At 31.0% G+C, this 26,655-nt stretch overlaps 3 protein-coding genes across 4 annotated transcripts in view; all 3 read right to left on the bottom strand.

Moving 5' to 3' along the window:
• The window catches only part of LOC148232382 (zonadhesin-like), a 41,894-nt gene that overhangs the window by 3,782 nt on the left and 11,457 nt on the right, over positions 1 to 26,655 (bottom strand). Inside the window, exons 5-15 of the mRNA XM_088191246.1 lie at positions 10,201 to 10,398; positions 6,698 to 6,904; positions 6,272 to 6,451; positions 3,094 to 3,282; positions 2,696 to 2,911; positions 2,317 to 2,550; positions 1,229 to 1,402; positions 847 to 1,038; positions 616 to 789; positions 311 to 478; positions 36 to 233 (exon numbers count right to left, since the gene is read on the bottom strand). Of these exons, the coding sequence (XP_088047372.1) occupies positions 36 to 233; positions 311 to 478; positions 616 to 789; positions 847 to 1,038; positions 1,229 to 1,402; positions 2,317 to 2,550; positions 2,696 to 2,911; positions 3,094 to 3,282; positions 6,272 to 6,451; positions 6,698 to 6,904; positions 10,201 to 10,398 (2,130 nt within the window). The remainder of the gene's footprint in view (positions 1 to 35; positions 234 to 310; positions 479 to 615; positions 790 to 846; positions 1,039 to 1,228; positions 1,403 to 2,316; positions 2,551 to 2,695; positions 2,912 to 3,093; positions 3,283 to 6,271; positions 6,452 to 6,697; positions 6,905 to 10,200; positions 10,399 to 26,655) is intronic.
• Positions 16,761 to 21,510, bottom strand: LOC148232384 (zonadhesin-like). Its single transcript, XM_088191452.1, has 11 exons — positions 21,340 to 21,510; positions 20,978 to 21,145; positions 20,703 to 20,900; positions 20,162 to 20,338; positions 19,801 to 19,968; positions 19,533 to 19,727; positions 19,034 to 19,210; positions 17,630 to 17,797; positions 17,355 to 17,552; positions 17,099 to 17,275; positions 16,761 to 17,027 (listed from the first exon to the last, which is right to left on the bottom strand). The coding sequence occupies exons 2-11, from the start codon at positions 21,030 to 21,032 to the stop codon at positions 16,855 to 16,857; spliced, it is 1,686 nt and encodes a 561-aa protein (XP_088047578.1). The 5' UTR covers positions 21,033 to 21,145; positions 21,340 to 21,510; the 3' UTR covers positions 16,761 to 16,854.
• LOC148232383 (zonadhesin-like) lies at positions 22,761 to 25,979 on the bottom strand. 2 transcript variants are annotated; one of them, XM_088191454.1, is made up of 7 exons: positions 25,901 to 25,979; positions 25,475 to 25,563; positions 25,080 to 25,307; positions 24,430 to 24,663; positions 23,370 to 23,543; positions 22,988 to 23,179; positions 22,761 to 22,930 (listed from the first exon to the last, which is right to left on the bottom strand). In XM_088191454.1, coding segments are annotated over exons 1-7 (1,047 nt in total). In that variant the 5' UTR covers positions 25,903 to 25,979; the 3' UTR covers positions 22,761 to 22,802. The 2 variants fall into 2 exon arrangements, with proteins under 2 accessions (XP_088047580.1, XP_088047579.1); XM_088191453.1 differs by lacking the exon at positions 25,901 to 25,979 and having other exon boundaries at positions 25,475 to 25,722.

Raw genomic sequence — 26,655 nt, 5'->3', positions numbered from 1 at the left:
GACAAAATACCACTGGGATAATATTTTTATATTACAACGGCTCGGTAAAACGCAGTCTTGATCGTCAACTCTCAAATATCCTAGTTTACATTCACATCTTGGTTGACACTTGTAGTCTGGTGGTGGTGGAGTACAGACTATTATTAATCCGTCAATATAAGAACCACAATTCTCGTCGAAGGTACAACTTTCTGGACAATTATTCAACACTTCGTTTTTAAGGCACACCATTGCTGAAAGTAATTCAATCATATAAATATAATAACCAAAATCATTATATATAAATGTTTTTTTATTATAAACAACATACGACAAAGATCTATCAGTATACATGTGCCGTTTTCACTCCTTACATAACCATCCATGCAGAAACATCCCTTTTTGCATCCTGCTTTACATACAGGATATCTTTTATTGCATGTTGGTTCACATTTTGTTCCGCAACGTCTATACTCCTCGTGTGGACCGGGGCAATGAGCTAAAATTAAACAATATGATATTTTAGTCTTCTAAATGTTCACTGGAAGCTTCTCAAGGAAGCAGAAAAACTGCACCACCTTTAGATTAATTATAAGAGCGATCAAGTGAGGTTTATTCGAGCTAAATTATACTCACTACATTTAGATTTAGGCACGCAGTTTCCGTTTGCATCTCTTATCAACCCTGGTTTACAAATGCATGTTTTTACTTTACAGTTTATTTTACAATCTTTGGGTGGAGGTCCAAGGCACGTTTCTTCACAACAATGCGGACAGTTTACTATCATCTCTGTGGTTGGATCTTTACAACCTGTTAAATTATTAACAGTTAAATGTAGGCTTTGGTATTAATATAATGGTTATTTACATTGATTCGGTGGATAGCAATCTTGACCAACTCTCACATAGCCTGGTTTACAGTCGCATCTTGGAATGCATTTGTAATCTGAAGATGGAGTAGTGCAATCTCTTATTACTCCCTCCATATAGGAAAGACAATCTACATCGAAGGTACAAAAAGCTGGACAAGCATTCAACACTTCGTCTTCTTTGCAAATCACTGTTAAAAGTAATTCAATCATAATAATACATATAATAATAAGTAAAAATTATAAAAAAAATAACAATAAAATATTTTAGTTTTCTAAATGTTTACTGGAGGCTTTTCTAGGGAGCAGCAAAACTGCACCAACTTTAGATGAATTATGAGAGCATTCAAGTGAGATTTCTTCAAGCTAAATTACACTCACAGCATTTCGATTTAGTCACACAGTCTCCGTTTGCATTTCTGACCAACCCTGGTTTACAAATGCACGTTTTTACTCCACAATTTATTTGACAATCTATGGGTGGTGATCCAAGGCATGTGTCTTCACAAGGTTGCGGACAGTTTACTGCCACCTCTGTGGTTGGATCTCTACAAGCTGTTATAATAATTCAATCATATTTATAAATGTTAATAAATAAAATTGGTGGTTGTATTAAAACAACACTATGAAAATGAAATATAATAATAATAATAAAGTTGTTGATCGTGTTAAATATATAATTAATATTTTTTTTGAGGGACACAATAAATACGTATGGCATATTATTGTTAGAATAAGTCGTTTATGTACAATAAGTTTGCGAGTAAAAAAAATATTTTAATAAAAAAATCATTGTTTCGAGTTTCAAATATAGCTTCAAAATTGGTTATCATAATTTTGATATAGCAATGAAACAGAAAATATAACATGGATTTCTAAAGAAACGCTATATAAAACGTTCATTATTAATTCATCGCTAATATCCAGTGTATTGGGTAAAGTCTGGATCAAATTACTATTAGTTTTATAAAAAAGTCTAAATGAAGGTTAATTATGTGTTTTCTTGTAATTCTTTTAATGTAAATTTATTTTCAGACTATAGTTAAATTTAATCTACTAACATTCAATTAACGCAGTGGGAACGCTCGGTCACGAGCGTTCCTACTGCGACTACGTCGACACGATTTTATTGCTTTTGACATGGATTTTTGACTTCTGAGAAGAGATAATTATTTTCTTAAATTTGGCCAGAAAAATGTATGTCTTTCAATAAAATACTATGAAATGAAAATATTTAAAAAACATCGACACTTCCTTTTAAATAAGTCCTTGTTAACTCGCACCTATTAATATTCATTTAAAAAATTGTATTACGACGGTAAAAAACACACAAATTGCTTTTTTGTTATGGGGCACAGAATTATTATTTTCCCTGGGCCCGGATTTGCTTTTGGTGGCCCTGCATATATGCTATTATGGTCACGATCATCAGTGAGAGAGCAATTTAATCTTATAGGCAGATCACTTACGACAATCATCTATGTTGATGCATACGAAGTTCTCATTTCGAATATAACCAGGTAAACAATTACAGCCTGGTGAACATGGATACGGAGGTGGTAGACACGGTGGAGGAGGAAAATAGCCCAAGATAACATCACAATTATTGGGGCAAGTGTTCATGCAAGAAGCCCACGTCTCGTTGGCCCCAGTACAAGTTGGTTTTCTTGTGGTAGGTGGTATTGGTGTGGTAGTTGGTTTTGCTGCAACGAGTTAAGTAATTGCTTTATTTTGTACGCCACTCATATAAACAATGCGATTGGTATTAATAATTTTCAGTCACTAAGAAAACTTTTTATGTGTACATACATATTTCTTGTATTCCATACATTTATTCTGAATACTTACGACAGGTATTCCTATCAACGCAAACGTTTGCATCATTTCGGACGTAACCATTGATGCATTGACATCCACCAAATAAAGGTAACATTGGGTCGCAATACTGTTCAGGCCTGATACCGTTGATAGAGTTACAAGTTTCAGGACATCGGTTTCTAATTCTGACGAACTCTTCATTTGGTGGACATTCTGGTGTTGGTTCTGCTGAGGTAGCTGGTAATTCTGTGAACGGTTAAATAAATATTTATTAATAAAGCAAGACATTTTATTATAAGAGCTCATAAACATGCTATAGAAAAAATTTTTATGACGGTCAGGATGTGAAAAAGTTTTATGACGGTCAGGATGTGAAAAGATCTACGTACATATTTCTTGCATTCGATATATTTATTTTAAATACTTACGACAGGAAAGCATATCAACGCAATCGTTTGCATAATTTAGGAAGAAGCCTTTGATGCATTGGCATCCACTAGGACATGGGTATACTGGGTCGCAATTTGGTCTGGGCGAGGTATTCAAGATTGAGTCGCAAGTATCAGGACATGGGTTTAAACATCTGACGAACTCTTCGTTTGGTGGGCATGAAGGTGCTGATATAAAAATATATATCTATAAGATAAATGAAATGAAATATGAACATTATTATATATATATATATATATATATATATATATATATATATATATATATATATATATATATATATATATATATATATATATATATATATATATATATATATATATATATATATATATATATATATATATATATATATATAAATATATATATTTTAAATCTCGGGATACATCGCGATTTATGCTTACTTGTATTCTATATTTCGGCCGTGTTTTTCCGGCCATGATCACGAATTGTTTACAGTTGCACGTCCGAAATCAAGGCCGAAATATAGAATACAAGTAAGCATAAATCGCGATGAATCCCGAGATTTAAAAAATAATTATACTCGTGAAAATCTAAAAACCCATATATATATATATATATATATATATATATATATATATATATATATATATATATATATATATATATATATATATATATATATATATATATATATATATATATATATATATATATATATATATATATATATATATATATATATATATATATATATATATATATATATATATATATATATATATATATATATATATATATATGGCTAATATTTCTAGGAGTCGGATTACTCCGCGTACTTTTTTGATTCCGTGTGGAATCATGGTCCCTACGTTTCGGCCAGATTCGCCCGGCCATCCTCAGGGGAAAATTGAGAATATGAACATCCGGTGTGGGCAAAGCCCAGCATGTGATTACCATTTGCATGGCAAACGATCATTAATAAATCTGACAACCGGAATAAGGCTCAGGTTATACCATATACCGATACCATTACTCAAAAAGTAGCCAATCCGACATCACCATTACGACGAAGCCAACGTATCGCGAACCGCAAAAACTCATCCGTTCAAAAATAGACAGAACTTACCGACGCGCTACGTTCAATGTCAACGGACCAGACGAACGCGATACGAAGGACAGATCTGAACAACCACATGCTGGGCTTTGCCCACACCGGATGTTCATATTCTCAATTTTCCCCTGAGGATGGCCGGGCGAATCTGGCCGAAACGTAGGGACCATGATTCCACACGGAATCAAAAAAGTACGCGGAGTAATCCGACTCCTAGAAATATTAACCAAATATTTCTCCGCGAAAACGCATTCAACCACACATATATATATATATATATATATATATATATATATATATATATATATATATATATATATATATATATATATATATATATATATATATATATATATATATATATATATATATATATATATATATATATATATATATATATATATATATATATATATATATATATATATATATATATATATATATATATATATATATATATATATATATATATATATATATATATATATATATATATATATATATATATATATATATATATATATATATATATATATATATATATATATATATATATATATATATATATATATATATATATATATATATATATATATATATATATATATATATATTTTTTTTTTTTTTTTTTTTTTTTTTTTTTTGTTTTCTCCGTCGCACTCGCGACGGAGAAAACAGAAGCTGTATTCTTTACGCGGAGGCGCAGGTTACAACCGCCCAGGATAGCGATCGACGGCTTTGAAGTGCCCTTCAAGAGAGAAATCCGCTATCTGGGTGTCCAGATAGACGACAAGCTGCGCTTCGTCAGGCACGCCGAGGCGGCGGCGGCGAAGGCGGCGCGCGTAGCGGAGGACCTCGCCAGGCTGATGCCGAACATCGGAGGGCCGAGGCAAAACCGGCGACGACTGTATAACGAGGTCGTCCACTCGGTCCTCCTCTACGGCGCCCCGATCTGGGCGCAGGCCATGATCATAGAGAAAGCCAGACTCAGCCTCGCGAGGGTACAGAGAAGAAGCCTGCTGCGTGTAGCCTCCGCGTACAGGACCGTGTCCGAGGACGCCGTTCTCGCTCTATGCGGCACGCCGCCGTTGGATCTCCTCGCCTTGGAGAGACAGGCGATCTACAACGGCTGCGAAAAGGTGGCTGCCAGAGCTGCGACCGTGACGGAATGGCAGAGGAGATGGGACGCGTCCACCAAGGGCCGGTGGACGCACAGACTCATCGGCGATCTGTCGGCCTGGGTCGGCAGGAAGCACGGTGAGCTTTCGTACCACCTCACACAGGGAATGACCGGACACGGATGCTTCGGTATTTATTTGAAGAGGATCGGCAAAGCGGCGAGTGCCGAGTGCCTCCATTGCAACGCCGGAGAAGACGACGACGCTGAGCACACACTCTTCGGATGCTCGGCGTGGGCAGCGGACAGGATCGCGCTAGAAAGGATCATAGGAAGGTCTGCCACAGTAGACACTATGGTCCAATCTATGTTATTGAACCGAAGCTGCTACGAGGCATGGACGAACTTCGTGTCGGCCGTGATGCATATATATATATATATATATATATATATATATATATATATATATATATAAATATATATATAAATATATATATAAATATATATATATATAAATATATAAATATATATATATATAAATATATATATATAAATATATATATATAAATATATATATATATATATATATATATATATATATATATATATATATATATATATATATATATATATATATATATGGTTAATATTTCTAGGATATATATATATATATATATATATATATATATATATATATATATATATATATATCCTTCATCGCTAACCTATTTCGCTGATCGTTATAAAATACAGTATATCAATACATGACATGTATTTTTCCAGTTATTTGAGGGGGGCATTTGCCTTTCCCAAAAAACGTCATTCAAAGGATTTATTTAAAATTTAATGTTATAAATCGCATTATTTTTTAACAAATTTAATATATAAAGTTTAAAGGAATATTAGTTAGTTTGTAAATATGATTATAAGCTAAAACTATTTTATTTTGTTTAATTCAACATACGGCATTGAGATTTGGGTATGCACAATCTATTCCTGTCTCGAACAAAACCAGGTTTACAAGCACATCTTTTCCTGTAGCATGGTCCTGTCATACTGCGACAGAACGCTGGTACACCATTACAAGTTTCGTCACACATTACAGTACAGTCGATTAAATGTTCAGTCATTGGATTATTGCAACCTATAATATTTTAACATGCTATATGATTATAGTAAAATTTTACTTACGGTAACATAAGATGATGTAAGTGACCAGTTTTAAAAAATATCAAAAAAGGGCATTAATTATTATTCGAAAAAGACAAATAAAGTCCAATTTCTATGGGAGCTAAAAAATATCATTTTTGATATTTTTATTAGAGGAGGACGTCTGGTCACTTTAAATAAATTCATGTTGAAAAATATTTTTGTTTAAGGTTTTGCTTACATATATCAGTTTTTACGCAAACATTTTCTACTCTGACATATCCTGGCTTGCATCTACAGACAGGTATACAACGAAAAACAGGAGGAGGTGGTGGACATTCACTTATGTCAATAGGCACGACATTTTCCAATAAAAATCGACAGTTTTCCTCGAAAGTGCAGTATCCTGGACATGGAATCAGAACTTCGTTTTCGCCACAGTTCAAAACTGAAACATTGAAACAAATATATAAAGATAATTACTATTCAAAGCCGGAAGACGCTCATGCTTGAAAATATACTATACTTAGGGCTAGCTTGGAAGGGTAACACGTGAGAGGCACGTGGGTTTATTAGACATTGAAAATGATCGCTGGAGGGCTATACCTAACACTGTAAGGAGTATCGCCAAACATATAATATATAAACGGTGGTCGATCCTTTACTTTTTTGTGGTTTTAGTTATATATTTACATATATAACTAAAGAAATAATAAATAAAAAACATTATAAATATAATATATTTTAAAATTTGAATTAACGTAAATGATTTATATATAAAATAATACCAATAAATTAAAGAGTTCAAAATAAATTACCATAACAAAAAAAATTATATTTATTTTATAAAAAATATTAAAATTTCAACAAAACCCGAATAACACATATTAAATACGTAAAATAAATCAACAAAAATTTTTTTTTTTATTATAACATACTAATATAAAAAAGGAGCAATATAAATCAAAGCAATAAAATGTTAAGAATCACTGATTTTTTTATATATTGTAATTTGCTATAAATTCAATATAAAATAATGATGAAATAATAGGTAAAAAACTAACTAACAAATTGACAAATGTTTAAATTAACTCACAATCAAAGGGTTAAAAAAGAATGATTGCAATTGTGCATTTTTTACCTAGTCAATGTCTAGCTTTTAGAGGAACTAGTTCGGAAGTATATAAATTGGATAATGGTGTTTTTTTAAAATCTGTAGAGATGATCGCAAAGTTTGATCCTGATGTAAGATCACTTAAGTAATCTTCAAAAATCAAAAAAGCTTAAAACTCATATACCATTTTACTTAGGAAAATATTTCCAAAACGGAATATTTTATTATTAATTTATTAGCTACAGGTGTTATAAAATAAATAATATAGAATATAAATTCTTCTTAATATATATATATATTGTAAAGTGTGTGGGTGTAAATAATTCAGATAAACAAGTTGCCATACATGTTTTTTTTTGATTTTAGACAGGTAAAGGATTGTATGATTTCCTATTTAAAAAATTGGCAAGTTATAAATTAGATGTTCAGAATATTAGGGGTAAGGTTACGACTAGTGCTTCTTACTGAAAATTTCTTGAGAAAAATAATAAATCGAGAATTCTTATTTCTCGAGAAAATTTATAAAGCATTTTTTATTATATAAAATTAAATGTATACGAATATTTTTAAAAGGTTTACAACTATTGTCCATTTTTCTCTGCATAAGTAAAGGCGGGTTTATGCCTAATGTGAATACTTCTTGGAAGGTTATAATAGTGACAAAATCCGAACTATCGTTTCAATTTAAATTTTATCGAAATCCACGGATAGACATTTTTTATCGTCATCATAATTGAAATTATTTATAGGGTTTGTGCTTATATTTTTGGCTTGTATAAGATCTGAATGAAAATATATATTTATGAAACAATGTTTGTAATGTAAAATACTTTTAAAATACTTTAACTATACGGTATGCGCTTGCAAAGAAATTTTTATATTCGGATCTGTATTGGAAATCGAAAGCCATAAGTCATCCTCTAGAAACATTCGTGACCGATACATATTTTGTTTTAATGGCAACTAAAATTAAAAAGCAGATCGTTAAAATACTGAGAGAGTACGCAATCTGCGTCGCGTCGCTTGACACTCTATCTCGCGGCAATTGCAGCTGCCACTTGTTCGCCTCTGCTGTCGTCACAGAAATGAATATAAATTTAAATATTATACTTATATGTATTGCTACTTGGTTATTGTTGAAGCAATGTATTATATTTTTTGTCAAATAAATTATATTATATTATTTAATATAAATAATACCAATTTTTTTAAAAGAAAATAATTTTACGATCACAAAAAAGTTTCTAAAGGGCAATGGCTTGTGGACCATTGCCCTAAAAAATCAAAATCGCATCCCCTATTCTTGCTCATTGCGGCCAAAACGCTCCTTTTGCACAAGTAATCCAGATTCTAAATGAGCTTGCCAAAAACAAATATGTTTTTGGCGATAGCTATGAGGATATGGAAAAAATATGTGGGATGGTGCTTATCTATTTTAGATGTGCGCCGTAATTGTATTTTTTTAAGTTTAGCTGCATAATTATTATTTGTATAACGTTCATCATGTTTAGTGTTTATTCTCGAGAATTGTATACTTCTTGGAAGGTTTTAAATAAGCGTCGGGGAATGACAAAAAATAGTTTACAAATTTTAAATAAAAGAAGACACTCAGATTAGAAACCTTTCTGAATGTGCTAGTTACAGATGTTTGAAATATGCATATATTCTCGGAAGATCGAAAGTATTTGAATGACCAATATTTTTTTGCGATTTTCTATTTAACTAACTGGTCGGTGGATTTATCTTTGCTTTGAAGAATCCGCTTTGATAAGAAAAAATCAAGCATGGAAATCGGCAAAATGTAAAACAATTTAGGACTATTTTTTCCATAAACCAAAAAAGTTCTATTACATTGTTTTTACTAAAGTAGCATCAGTTGGTATTGCCAATTGTCTCACGATTATTATTGACAAGTAGAAGGGCCTTAAATTTTTTATTCGAACAATTAGAAAATATCAATTCTAAGCTAAGCTCAACATTTCAAGCGGCATTAAGAAAAAATATTTAATCAAAGAAACCACATATTGATGCTATTAATTAAATATTTGCAAAATCCAAAATCTTACACCAGGCAAAAAAATGACTTCTTTAATAATTCTTCAAAAGCAGAAATATATAAAATGAGTAAAGAAATTATTCGCAGATTATTTAATAGCTCAACGAATTCGAAGGACCATTGCGATTTCATTAAAGTATTAGAATCCATTAAAGAGTTTTTTGAAAAAACCTAATTATATTATTATATTTAGTTTATATATTGTATTTAAAAAAAGACAAAAGTATAATTTTTGTTATTTTCTATTATATGTAAATATTTTATAAATAAACTGAATTTTCTACTAAAAATATGATTTAAAACGAATATATATTCGTTCGTTCTATTCTTCATGAAATATGAGTATTTTTGTATTCTCCTAAAATTTATTTTAATAAAATAAGAGGGCGGTGAAAAGTTGGCTTGCACATGGGTGCCAAGTACCTAAGACCGGTCCTGACACATACTTGCACTAAAATTACAACAAAGTAAAAATAATTATCGTGTATTTGTGCAACTTAAAAAGCATGTGCGAACTAATTACTTATTTTGGTTAAACGGTATTCGTTATAGAAATATTTATATATGTACTTACTGCAATCATCTTTCTTAACACATTGGTAAGAATTGAGTCTGTAATAGCCTGGAAGACAATCACATCCTTTACGACAAGGAATAGGGTTGACGCAGTTATGCGGCTTGGAATCTGGTCTTATGATGACCGAACAGGTGTCTCGACAAAGGTTTACACAATCGTAGAATGTTTCATTGCCTCCGTAACAAATAGTTTCAGCTGCAAGTTAACAATGTTATTTACGATTCAAAACATGTTTAATTTTATAAATAGATCACTCACGACAGTCATCTATGACGACACATACAAAGTTGTCATTTCGAGCATAACCAGGTGAACATTCGCAGCCTCGTTGACAAGGATACTTTGGTGCTTCACACGGTGGAGAAGGATAAATATTCAAGGCATAGTTACACGTAAGGGGGCAAGGTTCAAGGCAAATAGAGAACGTCTCATTTCCCACAGTACAAATTGGATCTTCTGTGGAAGAGTTAAATAAACACAATAAAAAAATAAAGTATTGTTTCGACCGTTTACCAGGCAAGTAGTCGACGTTTTTTAGAACTAAGTAATAACCTTTTTAATGCCGGGCGAGCATTTTGTCGCTCGATGCGGTCGTGTTGAGTCATTTATGAAGAAGCATTAAAAAATATGATAATTTGAATAGCGAGTTTTAGAATCACGAAAACATTTTTTGTTTCTTGAGCGGCGCCAGTGCTGTTACTACGTGCATACATAATATGTCGTTCGCAAATATAATAAAATGTAAAATAAATATCAAGAAAATTACGATATTGAGGCTTTTTAGGAAAGTGAAGAGGGACAACACGTGCTTAGATAACGTTTATCTCATATATTTTTAATATGACAATACACGGAACTGCTAAGAAACGTAATACACATTGCGTATCTAAGCAGTTAAAAAATAATAATACCAATAATATTGTTAGTACTATTGTTATTATTCTTTTTTTACATTTGTTGTAATAAAAGTTTTCTGACACAAAAAAATCTTTCATATTCTCGTCTTTCTTGTATTCATTATAATTATTTTAGATACTTACGACAGTTGAACATATCAACGCAATTGTTTTTATCATTTCGAGCGTAACCGTCTTTGCATTGGCATCCACTAGGACAAGGGAAAATTGGGTTGCAAGGTGGGCTGAACGTAGGGTCGTAGATTTCCATGCAAATTGGAGGACATGGGTTTAAACAGCTGACGAACTCTTCATTTGGTGGACATGCTGTTGGTTTTGCTGTGAACGGTTAAATAAATATTTATGAATAAAGCAAAACATTTTTTTATAAATGCTCATAAGCTATGCTATAAAAAAAATAAAGTTTTGTGGCAACCAGGATGTAAAAAAATCTACATTTCCAAAAACTAAATTATAAACTGCTTTTTAACGGTTCTTGAAACCAGTTTAAAACTTGTTTGTGAGAAAGACAACTTTTCACATGTACATCTTTCTTATATTCAATATATTTATTTTAAATACTTACGACAAGTATTCCAATCAACGCAAACGTTTGAATCATTTAAGACGTAACCCCTGATGCATTGACATCCATCAAGAGAAGGTACCATTGGGTCGCAATATTGTACAGGCTTGATACCGTAGATAGAGTTGCAAGTGTCAGGACATGGGTTTTTAAATCTAACGAACTTTTCATTTGGTGGACATGCTGGTGTTGGTTCTGCTATGGTAGATGGTAATACTGTGAACGGTTAAATAAATATTTATTAATAAAGCAAGACATTTTATTATAAAAGCTCATAAACATGCTATAGAAAAAATAAAGTTTTATGACGATCAGGATGTAAAAAGATCTACGTTTTCTAAAACTAAATTATAAACTGCTTTCCAACGATTCTTGAAACCAGTTTAAAACTTGTTTGAGAGAAAGACAACTTTTCATATATACATATTTCTTGCATTCGACATATTTATTTTAAATACTTACGACAGGAAAGCATATCAACGCAATCGTTTGCATAATTTAGGAAGTAACCATTGATGCATTGGCATCCACCTGGACATGGGTATACTGGGTCGCAATTTGGTCTGGGCGAGGTATTCAAGATTGAGTCGCAAGTTTCAGGACATGGGTTTAAACATCTGACGAACTCTTCATTTGGTGGGCATGAAAGTATTGCTGTAAGTTACATTAAACTAATTATACAAATACGATCAGCAAAATAGGTTAGTGATGAAGGTTTTTGTACAGAAAGTAGATTTATATTTGAGAAGAAAAAAATCTAAAAATCCATATATATATCATATCATATATATGGATTTTTAGACTTTCGCGAGTATAATTATTTTTGAAATCTCGGTTATCATCGCGATTTTTGCTTACTTGTATTTTATATTTCAGCTGTGATTTTGCGGCAATGACCACGTATTATTTGCAATTGATTTGCAACAGTTGCAAATAATTTGTGATCATGGCCGGAAAATCACGGCAAATATAGAATACAAGTGAGCAAAAATCGCCATGAATCCCGAGATTTGATATATATATATATATATATATATATATATATATATATATATATATATATATATATATATATATATAAATTTCAGCATTTCAGCAGTTTAGATCTGAACAACCACATGCTGGGCTTTGCCCACACTGGAGGTTCATATTCTCAATTTTCCCCTGAGGATGGCCGGGCGAATCTAGCCGAAACGTAGGGACCATGATTCCACACGGAATCAAAAAAGTACGCGGAGTAATCCGATAGAAATATTAACCATATATATATATATATATATATATATATATATATATATATATATATATATATATATATATATATATATATATATATATATATATATATATATATATATATATATATATATATATATATATATATATATATATATATATATATATATATATATATATATATATATATATATATATATATATATATATATATATATATATATATATATATATATATATATATATATATATATATATATATATATATATATATATATATGTGGTTGAATGCGTTTTCGCGGAGAAATATTTGGTTAATATTTCTAGGAGTCGGATTACTCCGCGTACTTTTTTGATTCCGTGTGGAATCATGGTCCCTACGTTTCGGCCAGATTCGCCCGGCCATCCTCAGATCTGAACAACCACATGCTGGGCTTTGCCCACACCGGATGTTCATATTCTCAATTTTCCCCTGAGGATGGCCGGGCGAATCTGGCCGAAACGTAGGGACCATGATTCCACACGGAATCAAAAAAGTACGCGGAGTAATCCGACTCCTAGAAATATTAACCATATATATATATATATATATATATATATATATATATATATATATATATATATATATATATATATATATATATATATATATATATATATATATATATTTATTTATAAGTAATTATATAGTTGAATTATCTTTTGATATTTTTCCAGTCGTTATACACCGTCATAAATTTAGTATTATTTCACGACAAAAAAATACACACAACAATAAATAAATTTACTAGTTTTTGAAAAATGAACTATTTGCGAGAGGAAAATGCGAAACGTTGGAGCATCTAAAAACCAACATCCATCAAGTTATACCTAAAATCTAGAGGCCTACATGTAATTGATAATAGTTTTTCATAAAAAAAATCGAAAGCTATCACTAAGTTTGTGTGTTGTTTAAAGTTCAGAAACTGATGATGGATCACCTTTTACATTTCTAGAAGAGATTAGTATTGATATACAAAAGTTCGTTTGTGTATGCACCGATAGATGTTCTTCTATGATCGGTTCTAAAAAGTGATTTATTTTGCTATTAAAGAAAAAAACAATTTTCCGAAGCTCATATCATTTCACTTTTTATTAAACCAAGAAAATTTGGCCGCAAGTATTTTACTTAGCGAAGTAGATGCTGTTATTAAAACTGTCATAAATATAGGAAACTATATCCGAGCACAAGAACTTAGAAAAAATGAATAGTAATTATAACGAATTTTTTTACATACCACAGTGCGATGGCTAAGCAGATGAAAATTTCTGGAACGATTTCTTTTAACGGTATTATTACTTTTTAATCGAAATTATTTTGTTTTTACAAAAGAACTATAACATTTAAAATTATAAATGGTGTTTTTTAGTCTTTCTGTGTGACATAACAATAAAACTTGGCGATCTCAATAGTGTACAGGAAAAAAATAAAATCATTTTGCAAATGGCGAACTAATTATTTGCTTTTAAAGACAAAATAAATATATATATTTTAGCAATGAAATTATCTCAACAGAAAACCATCTGGGGTTTGTTACGCCAAGCACTTAAGGGCGCTTTAGAATAAGGTACTAATCGAATGCACAATATAGCGCCCTATAAAAAGTAGGTATGGCAGATTTAGCACCAACCCACTCGCTCACTCGTTTTCACTCCATATTTAAAAGTAAATTTACCAAATTTCTAAACGAAATCGTGTTTCTTGTCATTTACAATTATGCCATTTTTTAATAATATTTTACTTAACATTAGCGCCACGTGATATTTATAGTTATGGGAAAATATATTATAAAGATAAAACAAGCTTAGCCTTCAAAGATTATGTTTTTTATATATTTGTTTTATAGTTCAATAAGGAGTTTAATATAGTACATTGACACAATTTTTTTTTAAACCGGCTACTGTACTTATCACAGTGGCAATATGAATTTGAAATATTATATTAATGGCATTTTAAATTCTAAAATAAAAATTATTAAATACACCTGTAGTTTTTTTTGTACACGACAACAGCGTCCAAACGATCACTGTCAAAATATACTTAGACATTTCACGTTTGTTACTAGTAGCATACTAAAAATAATCACGCAAAATGTTAGTTTATATGTATAAGTAAAAGTAATTAATTAAAAGTCGTGATTTGCATTATTTTATATGCAAATCACGACTTTAAACGGTTGATAAGCACGATTATTGATACATTTTACACGCTTTTTACTTGCATAATATAACATTTTGTAAAAATATGTACGTATTATTAAAAAGGTCGTTCAAAGTGGACAAGGTAGGCTTAATTTAAATTCCTTAAATTTACGCGAAACGCAAGTCTATACGTATACGAAATAATAGATTTTAAGTAATTTATATTTAATATTTTTTATTGTTTCATATATAAATCACGACTTGAAGCTGTTGTTAATCACGATTGTTGTTACATTATATGCGTTTTTCATTCTTTGTAAAAATACGTGCGGATTGCTAAAAAGATCGTCTCAATTAGCCAAGGCTTAATTAAATCTCCTAACTGGTCCATCTCTAGTTGAATGTTTGCTTCTACATAACGAATTCAAATCAGAAGGTATAATTGTAATTAGGAATTGATACATTTTAGTCAATGGCTATGTGTTCTTTAAAATCTAATCCCTGATAGCTCGCAAAATACGTAGCTTTTTTAACGGTTTCTATAAATATTGCGCTAAAGAGAATAAAACTTTTTTACATCTCTATGTGATTTAGCGATTCATTTATAGCAAAATTATATTATTTAATTTATATTAAGCTTGTGAATGAAAATTTTCATGTATAATTAAATGGTAAAATCTGAACTCTTATACATACATATTTATAATGGTCTCTTTTACAATTTTATAGTTTTCACTAATATTTTTTATTAAAAAAATAAAAATAAATACAATTATGGCGCACACCTTAAAAAGATAAGCATATTTTTTTCAGCTCCTCAAAGACGTTTTGGCAAGCTTATTTAGAATCTGGATTGATTTAAATATTTGGAAAATTTAGTGTTTTGAATAAATCAATTTAAGGATCATATTCATAAAAAATTGAAGCCATGGAAAGCAAAATTAGTATAAAATAAATTCGGCCTGTTTCTACTTTTAAATTATTAGTGTGCCAGTGCTAATATTGAAGCAATCAAAAATCTATTTACTGAACACCTGGAAGGTTTGATTAATGCACTGAAAATATTGATTTGACAATGTTTGCGTGGATACAGAATCCATTTGTTGATGAAAAATGTGATGAATTTGGATTCGCTACTATATTGAAAAATATAAAATAACATAATTGTCGCGTGATACTTTATTGAAACTAAAATTTCAGATTGAAATCTTTATTCAATTTTGGTTGAATCGTAGTGAATAAAATACATTATCAAGCAAAGTAATGCAAGTACTGCTGGCTTTTGCAGCAGCATATTAATGCGAAACGGAATTTTCTGCATTAACTACAATGAAATCCAAATATGGAGCTTGTTTGTCAGTAGAAAAAGAGCTAAGAGTAGCACTCTCCCCAATGAAAGCTAGATTCAACAAACTTTGTGCCAATAAATCAGCTTTTTTCTTGGATACAAAAGTTTACTTATTCTGTTATAAAAATCAAAATGTGAATAATTTAGAACATTTTATAAAAACAAAAATAAACACGCGTGCTTAACACAGGCACCGCGCAAGGACTTTAAGAAGCAGCAGATTTAGAAATTGCTGATAGTGTTGAAGCCAGTTCTACCTGAATCTTGTTGAAAATTAGTAGCTTGGGATTAAATAAAAACAATTCTGTTATACATTTCAAAACTTAATTGTATTTATAAAGTCAATTAAAAGTTGATTATATAGGTAACATTATTGCTGTTTAATCTTATATCAATTAAAAACATTAATGACAATTCGCTATCAAACAACATTCATTGTTGTCGTTTCTGATGTATCCTTTTTTGCAAAAGCATCCCTTGACGCATTGTTTTGTACATATTGGCTTTTTATTTTTGCAAGTCGGCTGGCAGGCAGTTCCGCAAGTATTGTAAACTTCATTTAGACCTGTGCAAATATCTGTAAGAAACAAACATAGTAAAGCCCGTATTTAATAAATACTCTTAATCTCTTAATAAATATTAACTTACGACATTGTTTTTTAGGTACACAGTCTCCAGAATAGTTTCTTACTAAGCCAGCGGTGCAAACGCACGTTCTTCTGACGCATGGATTTATTTTGCATTTTGCAGCTGGAGGTCCATTGCAAGTCTTTTCGCAACGATGTGGGCAACTGACTACCTTTTCGGTTTTGGGATTCTTACAGCCTATTATATAAGAATTACGCTATTATTAAAAAAATACGAAACTAAAATATTATTTTAAAGCATTTAATCTATCACTCACATCGGCTGGGTAAAACGCATAAATTTTCGATTCTTACGTATCCTGGCTTACAGTAGCATGTTGGCCGACACTTGAATTCTGGTGGTGGTGGTACGGCACAATCTCGTATTACACCATTCATATAAGAAGCACAATCTTCATCGAATGTACAATAAGGTGGACAAGGATTAAGCAATTCATTTTTACTGCATACCGGCGCTGAAAATAATTCAATCATTTTTATTAAAACCAAAATTTTATAATACATTTTATATACATATTTTAAATCATCTTACGACATTCCTTTATTGGTATACAGGTGCCATTTTTACTTCTTATATAACCATCGATGCAGAAACATCCCTTTTTGCACGCAGGAGAACATACGGGATGTCTTTTTTTGCATGTTGGTTCGCATTTAGTTCCGCATTTTTTGTATTCCTCGTTTGGATCAGGACAAGGAGCTAGAACATAAATACATGTTTAATTAATTTATTATTATTACAAATTTGACCATCTTGATTTTACAGGTTTCAATGATACTACAATATGGACTTGATACAAAATATTTCATTAATTATTTCTTACATATCTACACTAATACAATTTAACACAGCTATTACTATTAAAAATGCAGTATACAAATAAATATTTAAGATTTATTGTAGTGTACACCTAAAAGAGATGTGCACCATTACACATAAAGTTGTTCCAGCTCCTTGTAGCTACTGCCGAAAACATCCTTGTGTCTGGCAAGCTTATTGAGAAGCTGAATGTTAAGAATAAGGGATGTAATCGCGACTCTCTACGGTACGCAGCTAAAGTCGTTAAGCATTGACGGATATTCGAGATTAATTTAAAACATACTACGCAAAAAATGCAATAAATTGTGTCAACGCTCCTAGAAAAAAAGACTAGGGATGCAAATACGGATCCGATACGTATGGTTATGATATCTAAGCAAAGGTTCAATTGTCTCAATGGAAGCGTTCTGAAGAGCCAGTATAAAAAAACCGCCAAATTCGATCGAATTTTAACGTTTTGCTTATTGTTTTTGTTGATTATACTGGTTCACTATAGTTTACCTTACAGTTTTACGGCGCTCACAAGAGTCAATTCGAAGAAAAATAACTCATGAATTTTGCACCACGATAACTCACCGGCTCATACCTGATTACTAATTTGTGTTTATATTTTTTATTACACTTCTTATACTTACATATATAAGTATGTGTTATAATACATAGTTTACATGTTATTGCGATAAATTTGGCTCTGTAGTTTTACCGATTAGCTAATTTATAAATAAAAATGTTACTTATGATATTAGGTTGTTTTATATGGTGACTGAATATTTTTGTGAGATGTAAAACGTTGTATTTTTTTATTACAATATACTTCATTGAAATATGCTTTGTATTTAGAAATGGTTTTTACTAACTGTTTTTTTGTTAGAATATAATAAAAAAATATGGTTGTTTACAACGAACGCTTTGTTCCAATCACTGTCCGTTTTCGACTGAGTAAAATAGATAATATTATATTAAACAACTTAATATATTAAAAAAAAACACTATAGTTATAATATAATATTATATACATGCTCACCAGCGGTTTCACGTATGAAAAACAGTTTTTCAGTATGTTTATGTAGGTATTTAATTTAGAATAGTTTGTTTTTAGTCAGAAATTATACTCACGACATTTTCTTTTAACAATGCAGTCTCCAGTCGAATTTCTTACCAAACCTGGTTTACAAATACATGTTCTTATATTACAGGGAGTTATTTGGCAACCGTTAGCTAGTAGTCCACTACAAGTTTCTTCGCAAGATTGCGGACAGTTTACTACTACCTCGGCTCTTGCATTTTTACAACCTGTTGGAAGAAGATGGGTATTTAACAGTTTTTTTTTCAATATTTCATCGCTCCAGTGTTAATCTTTCGTTTGTGTAGTTTGATGAATACAAATACGTAACATTCAGTCTAAGCTTTAAGGCAGATTCAAATGTGCCGGCGACTGAGGTAATTTTCCGCTGACAGATATGCTGATATTCTAACGCCGAAAATCGGCGTCTAAGCGGAATGATAGATACCACTTCACGCAGATTTTAAAATGCCAATATAAATAAATATAACATTCAAAATAGCTAAACCACAAATATGACAAAATACTACTGGGATAATAATTTCATATTACAATGGCTCGGTAAAACGCAGTCTTGATCGACTCTCAAATATCCTGGTTTACAGTCACATCTTGGTTGACACTTGTAGTGTGGTGGTGGTGGAGTACAGTCTCTTATATATCCGTCAATGTAAGAACCACAATCCTCGTCGAAGGTACAATATCGTGGACAAGTATTCAACACTTCGTTCTTCTGGCATAACATTGCTGAAAGTAACTCAATCATATATAATAAGTAAAATCATTGTGTATATATATGTTTTTAGTATAAACAACATACGACAAAGATCTATCAGTATACATGTGCCGTTTTCACTCCTTACATAACCATCCATGCAGAAACATCCCTTTTTGCATCCTGCTTTACATACAGGATATCTTTTATTGCATGTTGGTTCACATTTTGTTCCGCCACGTTTATATTCCTCGTGTGGACCGGGGCAATGAGCTTAAATTAAACAATAGGATATTTTATAGTGTTTTTTTTAATATGATATATTAAAAAAAAACCACTATAGTTATAATATAATAATATGTAAATGATCACCAGTGGCTTCACATAGGAAAAACAGTTTTGCAGCATGTTTATGTAAGTATTTAATTTAGAATAGTGTTCGTTTTTAATTAGAAATTATACTCACGACACTTCTTTTTAACAATGCAGTCTCCAGTTGAATTTCTTACCAAACCTGGTTTACAAATACACGTTCTTATATTACAGGGAGTTATTTGGCAACCGTTAGCTGGTGGACCACTACACGTTTCTTCGCAAGAATGCGGACAGTCTACTACTATCTCGTCTCTTGGATTTTTACAACCTGTTGAAAGAATATGGTATTTAACAGTTTTTTTCGATATTTCATCGCTCCAGTGCTATTTTATCATTTGTGTAGTTTGATGGATACAAATACATAACATTTAGTCTAAGCTTTATAGCAGATTCAAATGTACCGGCGATTGAAGTAATATTCCGTTGGCCGACATGCCGATCTGCTGATATTCTAACGCCGAAAATCGCCGCCTGAGGGTAATGAGAGATACGACTGCACTCAGCTATTAATATACCGGTATAAATGAATATATATGAGGATATTGTTAGTTCCGTAACAGATAACATTCAAAGCCTTTATAACTAAACCACACATATGACAAAATACCACTGGGATAATATTTTTATATTACAATGGCTCGGTAAAACGCAGTCTTGATCGTCAACTCTCAAATATCCTAGTTTACATTCACATCTTGGTTGACACTTGTAGTCTGGTGGTGGTGGAGTACAGACTATTATTAATCCGTCAATATAAGAACCACAATTCTCGTCGAAGGTACAACTTTCTGGACAATTATTCAACACTTCGTTTTTAAGGCACACCATTGCTGAAAGTAATTCAATCATATAAATATAATAACCAAAATCATTATATATAAATGTTTTTTTATTATAAACAACATACGACAAAGATCTATCAGTATACATGTGCCGTTTTCACTCCTTACATAACCATCCATGCAGAAACATCCCTTTTTGCATCCTGCTTTACATACAGGATATCTTTTATTGCATGTTGGTTCACATTTTGTTCCGCAACGTTTATATTCCTCGTGTGGACCGGGGCAATGAGCTTAAATTAAACAATAGGATATTTTATAGTGTTTTTTTTTAATATGATATATTAAAAAAAAACACTATAGTTATAATATAATAATATAATAAATGATCACCAGTGGCTTCACATAGGAAAAACAGTTTTGCAGCATGTTTATGTAAGTATTTAATTTAGAATAGTGTTCGTTTTTAATTAGAAATTATACTCACGACACTTATTTTTAACAATGCAGTCTCCAGATGAATTTCTTACCAAACCTGGTTTACAAATACACGTTCTTACATTACAGGGAGTTATTTGGCAACCGTTAGCTGGTGGACCACTACACGTTTCTTCGCAAGAATGCGGACAGTCTACTACTATCTCGTCTCTTGGATTTTTACAACCTGTTGGAAGAATATGGTATTTAACAGTTTTTTTCGATATTTCATCGCTCCAGTGCTATTTTATCATTTGTGTAGTTTGATGGATACAAATACATAACATTTAGTCTAAGCTTTATGGCAGATTCAAATGTACCGGCGATTGAAGTAATATTCCGTTGGCCGACATGCCGATCTGCTGATATTCTAACGCCGAAAATCGCCGCCTGAGGGTAATGAGAGATACGACTGCACTCAGCTATTAAAATACCAGTATAAATGAATAAGTATATATGAGGATATTGTAAGTTCCGTAACAGATAACATTCAAAGCCTTTATAACTAAACCACACATATGACAAAATACCACTGGGATAATAATTTTATATTACAATGGCTCGGTAAAACGCAGTCTTGATCGTCAACTCTCAAATATCCTAGTTTACATTCACATATTGGTTGACACTTGTAGTCTGGTGGTTGAGTGCAGACTATTATTATTCCGTCAATATAAGAACCACAATGCTCGTCGAAGGTACAATATTCTGGACAATTATTCAACACTTCGTTTTTAAGGCACACCATTGCTGAAAGTAATTCAATCATATAAATATAATAACCAAAATCATTATATATATATATATATATATATATATATATATATATATATATATATATATATATATATATATATATATATATATATATATATATATATATATATATATATATATATATATATATATATATATATATATATATATATATATATATATATATATATATATATATATATATATATATATATATATATATATATATATATATATATATATATATATATATATATATATATATATATATATATATATATATATATATATATATATATATATATATATATATATATATATATATATATATATATATATATATATATGTGTTTTTTTATTATAAACAACATACGACAAATCTATCAGTATACATGTGCCGTTTTCACTCCTTACATAACCATCCATGCAGAAACATCCCTTTTTGCATCCTGCTTTACATACAGGATATCTTTTATTGCATGTTGGTTCACATTTTGTTCCGCAACGTCTATATTCCTCGTGTGGACCGGGGCAATGATCTTAAATTAAACAATATGATATTTTAGTCTTCTAAATGTTCACTGGAAGCTTCTCCAGGAAGCAGAAAAACTGCACCACCTTTAGATTAATTATAAGAGCGAGCAAGGGAGGTTTATCGAGCTAAATTATACTCACTACATTTAGATTTAGGCACGCAGTTTCCATTTGCATCTCTAATCAACCCTTACAAATGCACGTTTTTTCATTACAGTTTATTTTACAATCTTTGGGTGGAGGTCCAAGGCACGTTTCTTCACATGATTGCGGACAGTTTACTACCACCTCTGTAGTTGGATCGTTACAACCTGTTAAATTATTAACAGTTAAATGTAGGCTTTGGTATTAATATAATGCTTATTTACATTGATGCGGAGGATAGCAATCTTGACCAACTCTAACATAGCCTGGTTTACAGTCGCATCTTGGAATGCATTTGTAATCTGAAGATGGATTAGTGCAATCTCTTATTACTCCCTCCATATAGGATAGACAATCTACATCGAAGGTACAAAAAGCTGGACAAGCATTCAACACTTCGTCTTCTTTGCAAACCACTGTTAAAAGTAATTCAATCATAATAATACATATAATAATAAGTAAAAATTATAAAAAAAATAACAATAAAATATTTTAGTTTTCTAAATGTTTACTGAAGGCTTTTCCAGGGAGCAGCAAAACTGTACTACCTTTAGATGAATTATGAGAGCATTAAAGTTAGGTTTCTTCAATCTAAATTATACTCACAGCATTTCGATTTAGGCACACAGTCTCCGTTTGCATTTCTTACCAACCCTGGTTTACAAATGCACGTTTTTACTCTACAATTTATTTGACAATCTTTGGGTGGTGATCCAAGGCACGTGTCTTCACAAGATTGCGGACAGTTTACTGCCACCTCTGTGGTTGGATCTCTACAAGCTGTTAAAATAATTCAATCATATTTATAAATTTTAATAAATAAAATTGGTGGTTGTATTAAAACAACACTATGAAAATGAAATATAATAATAATAATAAAGTTGTTGATCGTGTTAAATAAATAATTAATAATTTTTTTGAGGGACACAATATAATATTAAAATGAGGGACACAATAAATACGTATGGCATATTATTGTTACAATAAGTCGTTTATGTACAATAAGTTTGCGAGTATAAAAAATATTTTAATAAAAAAAAATCATTGTTTCTAAAGTAGCTTCAAAATTGGGGATCATAATTTTGATGTAGCAATGAAACAGAAAATATAACATGGATTTCTAAAGAAACGCTATATAAAACGTTCATTATTAATTCATCGCTAATATCCAGTGTATTGGGTAAAGTCTGGATCAAAATACTATTAGTTTTATAAAAAAGTCTAAATGAAGGTTAATTATGTGTTTTCTTGTAATTCGTTTAATGTAAATTTATTTTCAGACTATAGTTAAATTTAATCTACTAACATTCAATTAACGCAGTGGGAACGCTCGATCACGAGCGTTCCTACTGCGACGACGCCGACACGATTTTATTGCTTTTGACATGGATTTTTGACTTCTGAGAAGAGATAATTATTTTCTTAAATTTGGCCAGAAAAATGTGTCTTTTAATAAAATACTATGAAATGGAAATATTTAAAAAACATCGACCCATCCTTTTAAAAAAGTCATTGTTAACTCGCACCTATTAATATTCATTTAAAAAATTGTATTACGACGGTAAAAAACACACAAATTGCTTTTTTGTTATGGGGCACAGCATATACGCTATTGGTCACGATCATCAATGAGAGAGCAATTTAATCATATAGGCAGATCACTTACGACAATCATCTATGTTGATGCATACGAAGTTCTCATTTCGAATATAACCAGGTAAACAATTACAGCCTGGTGGACATGGATACGGAGGTGGTAGACACGGTGGAGGAGGAAAATAGCCCAAGATAACATCACAATTATTGGGGCAAGTGTTCATGCAAGAAGCCCACGTCTCGTTGGCCCCAGTACAAGTTGGTTTTCTTGTGGTAGGTGGTATTGGTGTGGTAGTTGTTTTTGCTATAAAGAGATAAGTAAATACAAGAAAATAAAGCGTGACAACCGTGTGCTATAGAAAAAATAAAGTTTTATAGCGACCAGCAAGTAAAAAATCTACGTTTCTTAGAAGTAAAGTTTAATGTCTTTAAAACTGGTTTTCGAGATAGACAAGGTCGAGATTTTTTAGAATATAGAAAGTGTCGGCTTAACAACCGAGTACCGATTAGTCACACGTTTGTGAGTGCTTATGAGAATCCCCCCCCCCTTTACACAATATATCACAAGCATCACATATCGTTTATTTGTTGCAATAGTAATATTGTTTGCAGTCGGAAAGTTTGTTATGTAAAGAAAGAGCATACATTTTTATTTTTATGTAAACTTTTTATATGTACATACATCTTTCTTGTATTCGATAAATTTTTCTGAATACTTACGACAGGTATTCCTATCAACGCAAACGTTTGCATCATTTAGGACGTAACCATTGATACATTGGCATCCACCAGGACAAGGGAATATTGGGTCACAAAATGGTCTAGGCGTGGTACTGTAGATAGAGCTGCAAGTTTCAGGACATGGGATTTTACAGCTGACGTATTCTTCATTTGGTGGACATATCGGTGTTGATGTGGAGGTGGGTCTTGCTGTGGAAGTTGATTGTGCTGTGAAGATATAAATAAATACATAGCAATGAAGCATCACATTTTTTATAAATGCTCATAAAATCTGTAAACCGGCTTTTGAAACCGGTTTAAAACTGGTAATATCAGTTAGTTTGTAGATATGATTATAAGCTAAAACAATTTTATTTTTGTTTAATTCAACATACGGCATTGAGATTTGGGTATGCACAATCTATTCTCGTCTTGAACAAATCCAGGTTTGCAAGCACATCTTTTCGTGTAGCATGGTCCTGACCTATAACGACAGGACGCTGGTATACCATTACAAGTTTCGTCACATATTTCACTACAGTTGATTAAATGTTCAGTCATTGGATTATTGCAACCTATAATATTTTAATATGCTATATGATTATAGTAAAATTTTACTTACGGTAACATAAGATGATGTAAGTGACCAGTTTTTAAAAATATCAAAGAAGGGCATTAATTATTATTCGAAAAAGACAAAAAAAGTCAAATTTCTATGGGAGCTAAAAAATTTCATTTTGGATATTTTTATTAGAGGAGGACGTCTGGACACTTTAGATAAATTCATGTTGAAAATTATTTTTGTTTAAGGTTTTGCTTACATATATCATTTTTTACGCAAACATTTTCTACTCTGACATATCCTGGCTTGCATCTACAAACAGGTATACAACGAAAAACATAAGGAGGTGGTGGACATTCGCTTATGTAAATAGGCACGACATTTTCCAATATAGATCGACAGTTTTCCTCGAAAGTGCAGTATCCTGGACATGGAATCAAAACTTCGTTTTCGCCACAGTTCAAAACTGAAACATTGAAACAAATATATAAAAATAATTACTATTTAAAGCCGGAAGACGCTCATGCTTGAAAATATACTATACTTAGGGCTAGTCTTGAAAAAATATTTAATTAAAGTAACCACATATTGATGCTATTAATTAATATTTGCAAAATCCAAAATCTTACACTAGGCAAAAAAATTACTTCTTTAGGAATTCTTTAAAAGCAGAAATATATAAAATGAGGAAAGAAATTATTCGCTCAAAGAAATTATAGCTCAAGGAATTCAAAGGACCATTGCGATTTCATTAAAGTATTAGAATCCATTCAAGAGTTTTTTGAAAAAATCTAATTATATTATTATATTTAGTTTATATATTGTATTTAAAAAAAGACAAAAGTATAATTTTTGTTATTTTCTATTATATGTAAATATTTTATAAATAAACTGAATTTTCTACAAAAAATATGTTTTAAAATGAATATATATTCGTTCGTTCTATTCTTCATGAAATATGAGTATTTGTGTATTCTCCTAAAATTAATTTTAATAACATAAGAGGGCGGTGAA

Source organism: Plectrocnemia conspersa, unplaced genomic scaffold, assembly GCF_051122295.1.
Source record: "Plectrocnemia conspersa isolate PC_06_02 unplaced genomic scaffold, ASM5112229v1 ptg000009l, whole genome shotgun sequence".
Lineage (NCBI taxonomy): Eukaryota > Metazoa > Arthropoda > Insecta > Trichoptera > Polycentropodidae > Plectrocnemia > Plectrocnemia conspersa.
The sequence above is the reverse complement of the archived record's forward strand: the minus strand, read 5'-3'. Positions and strand labels throughout refer to the sequence as shown.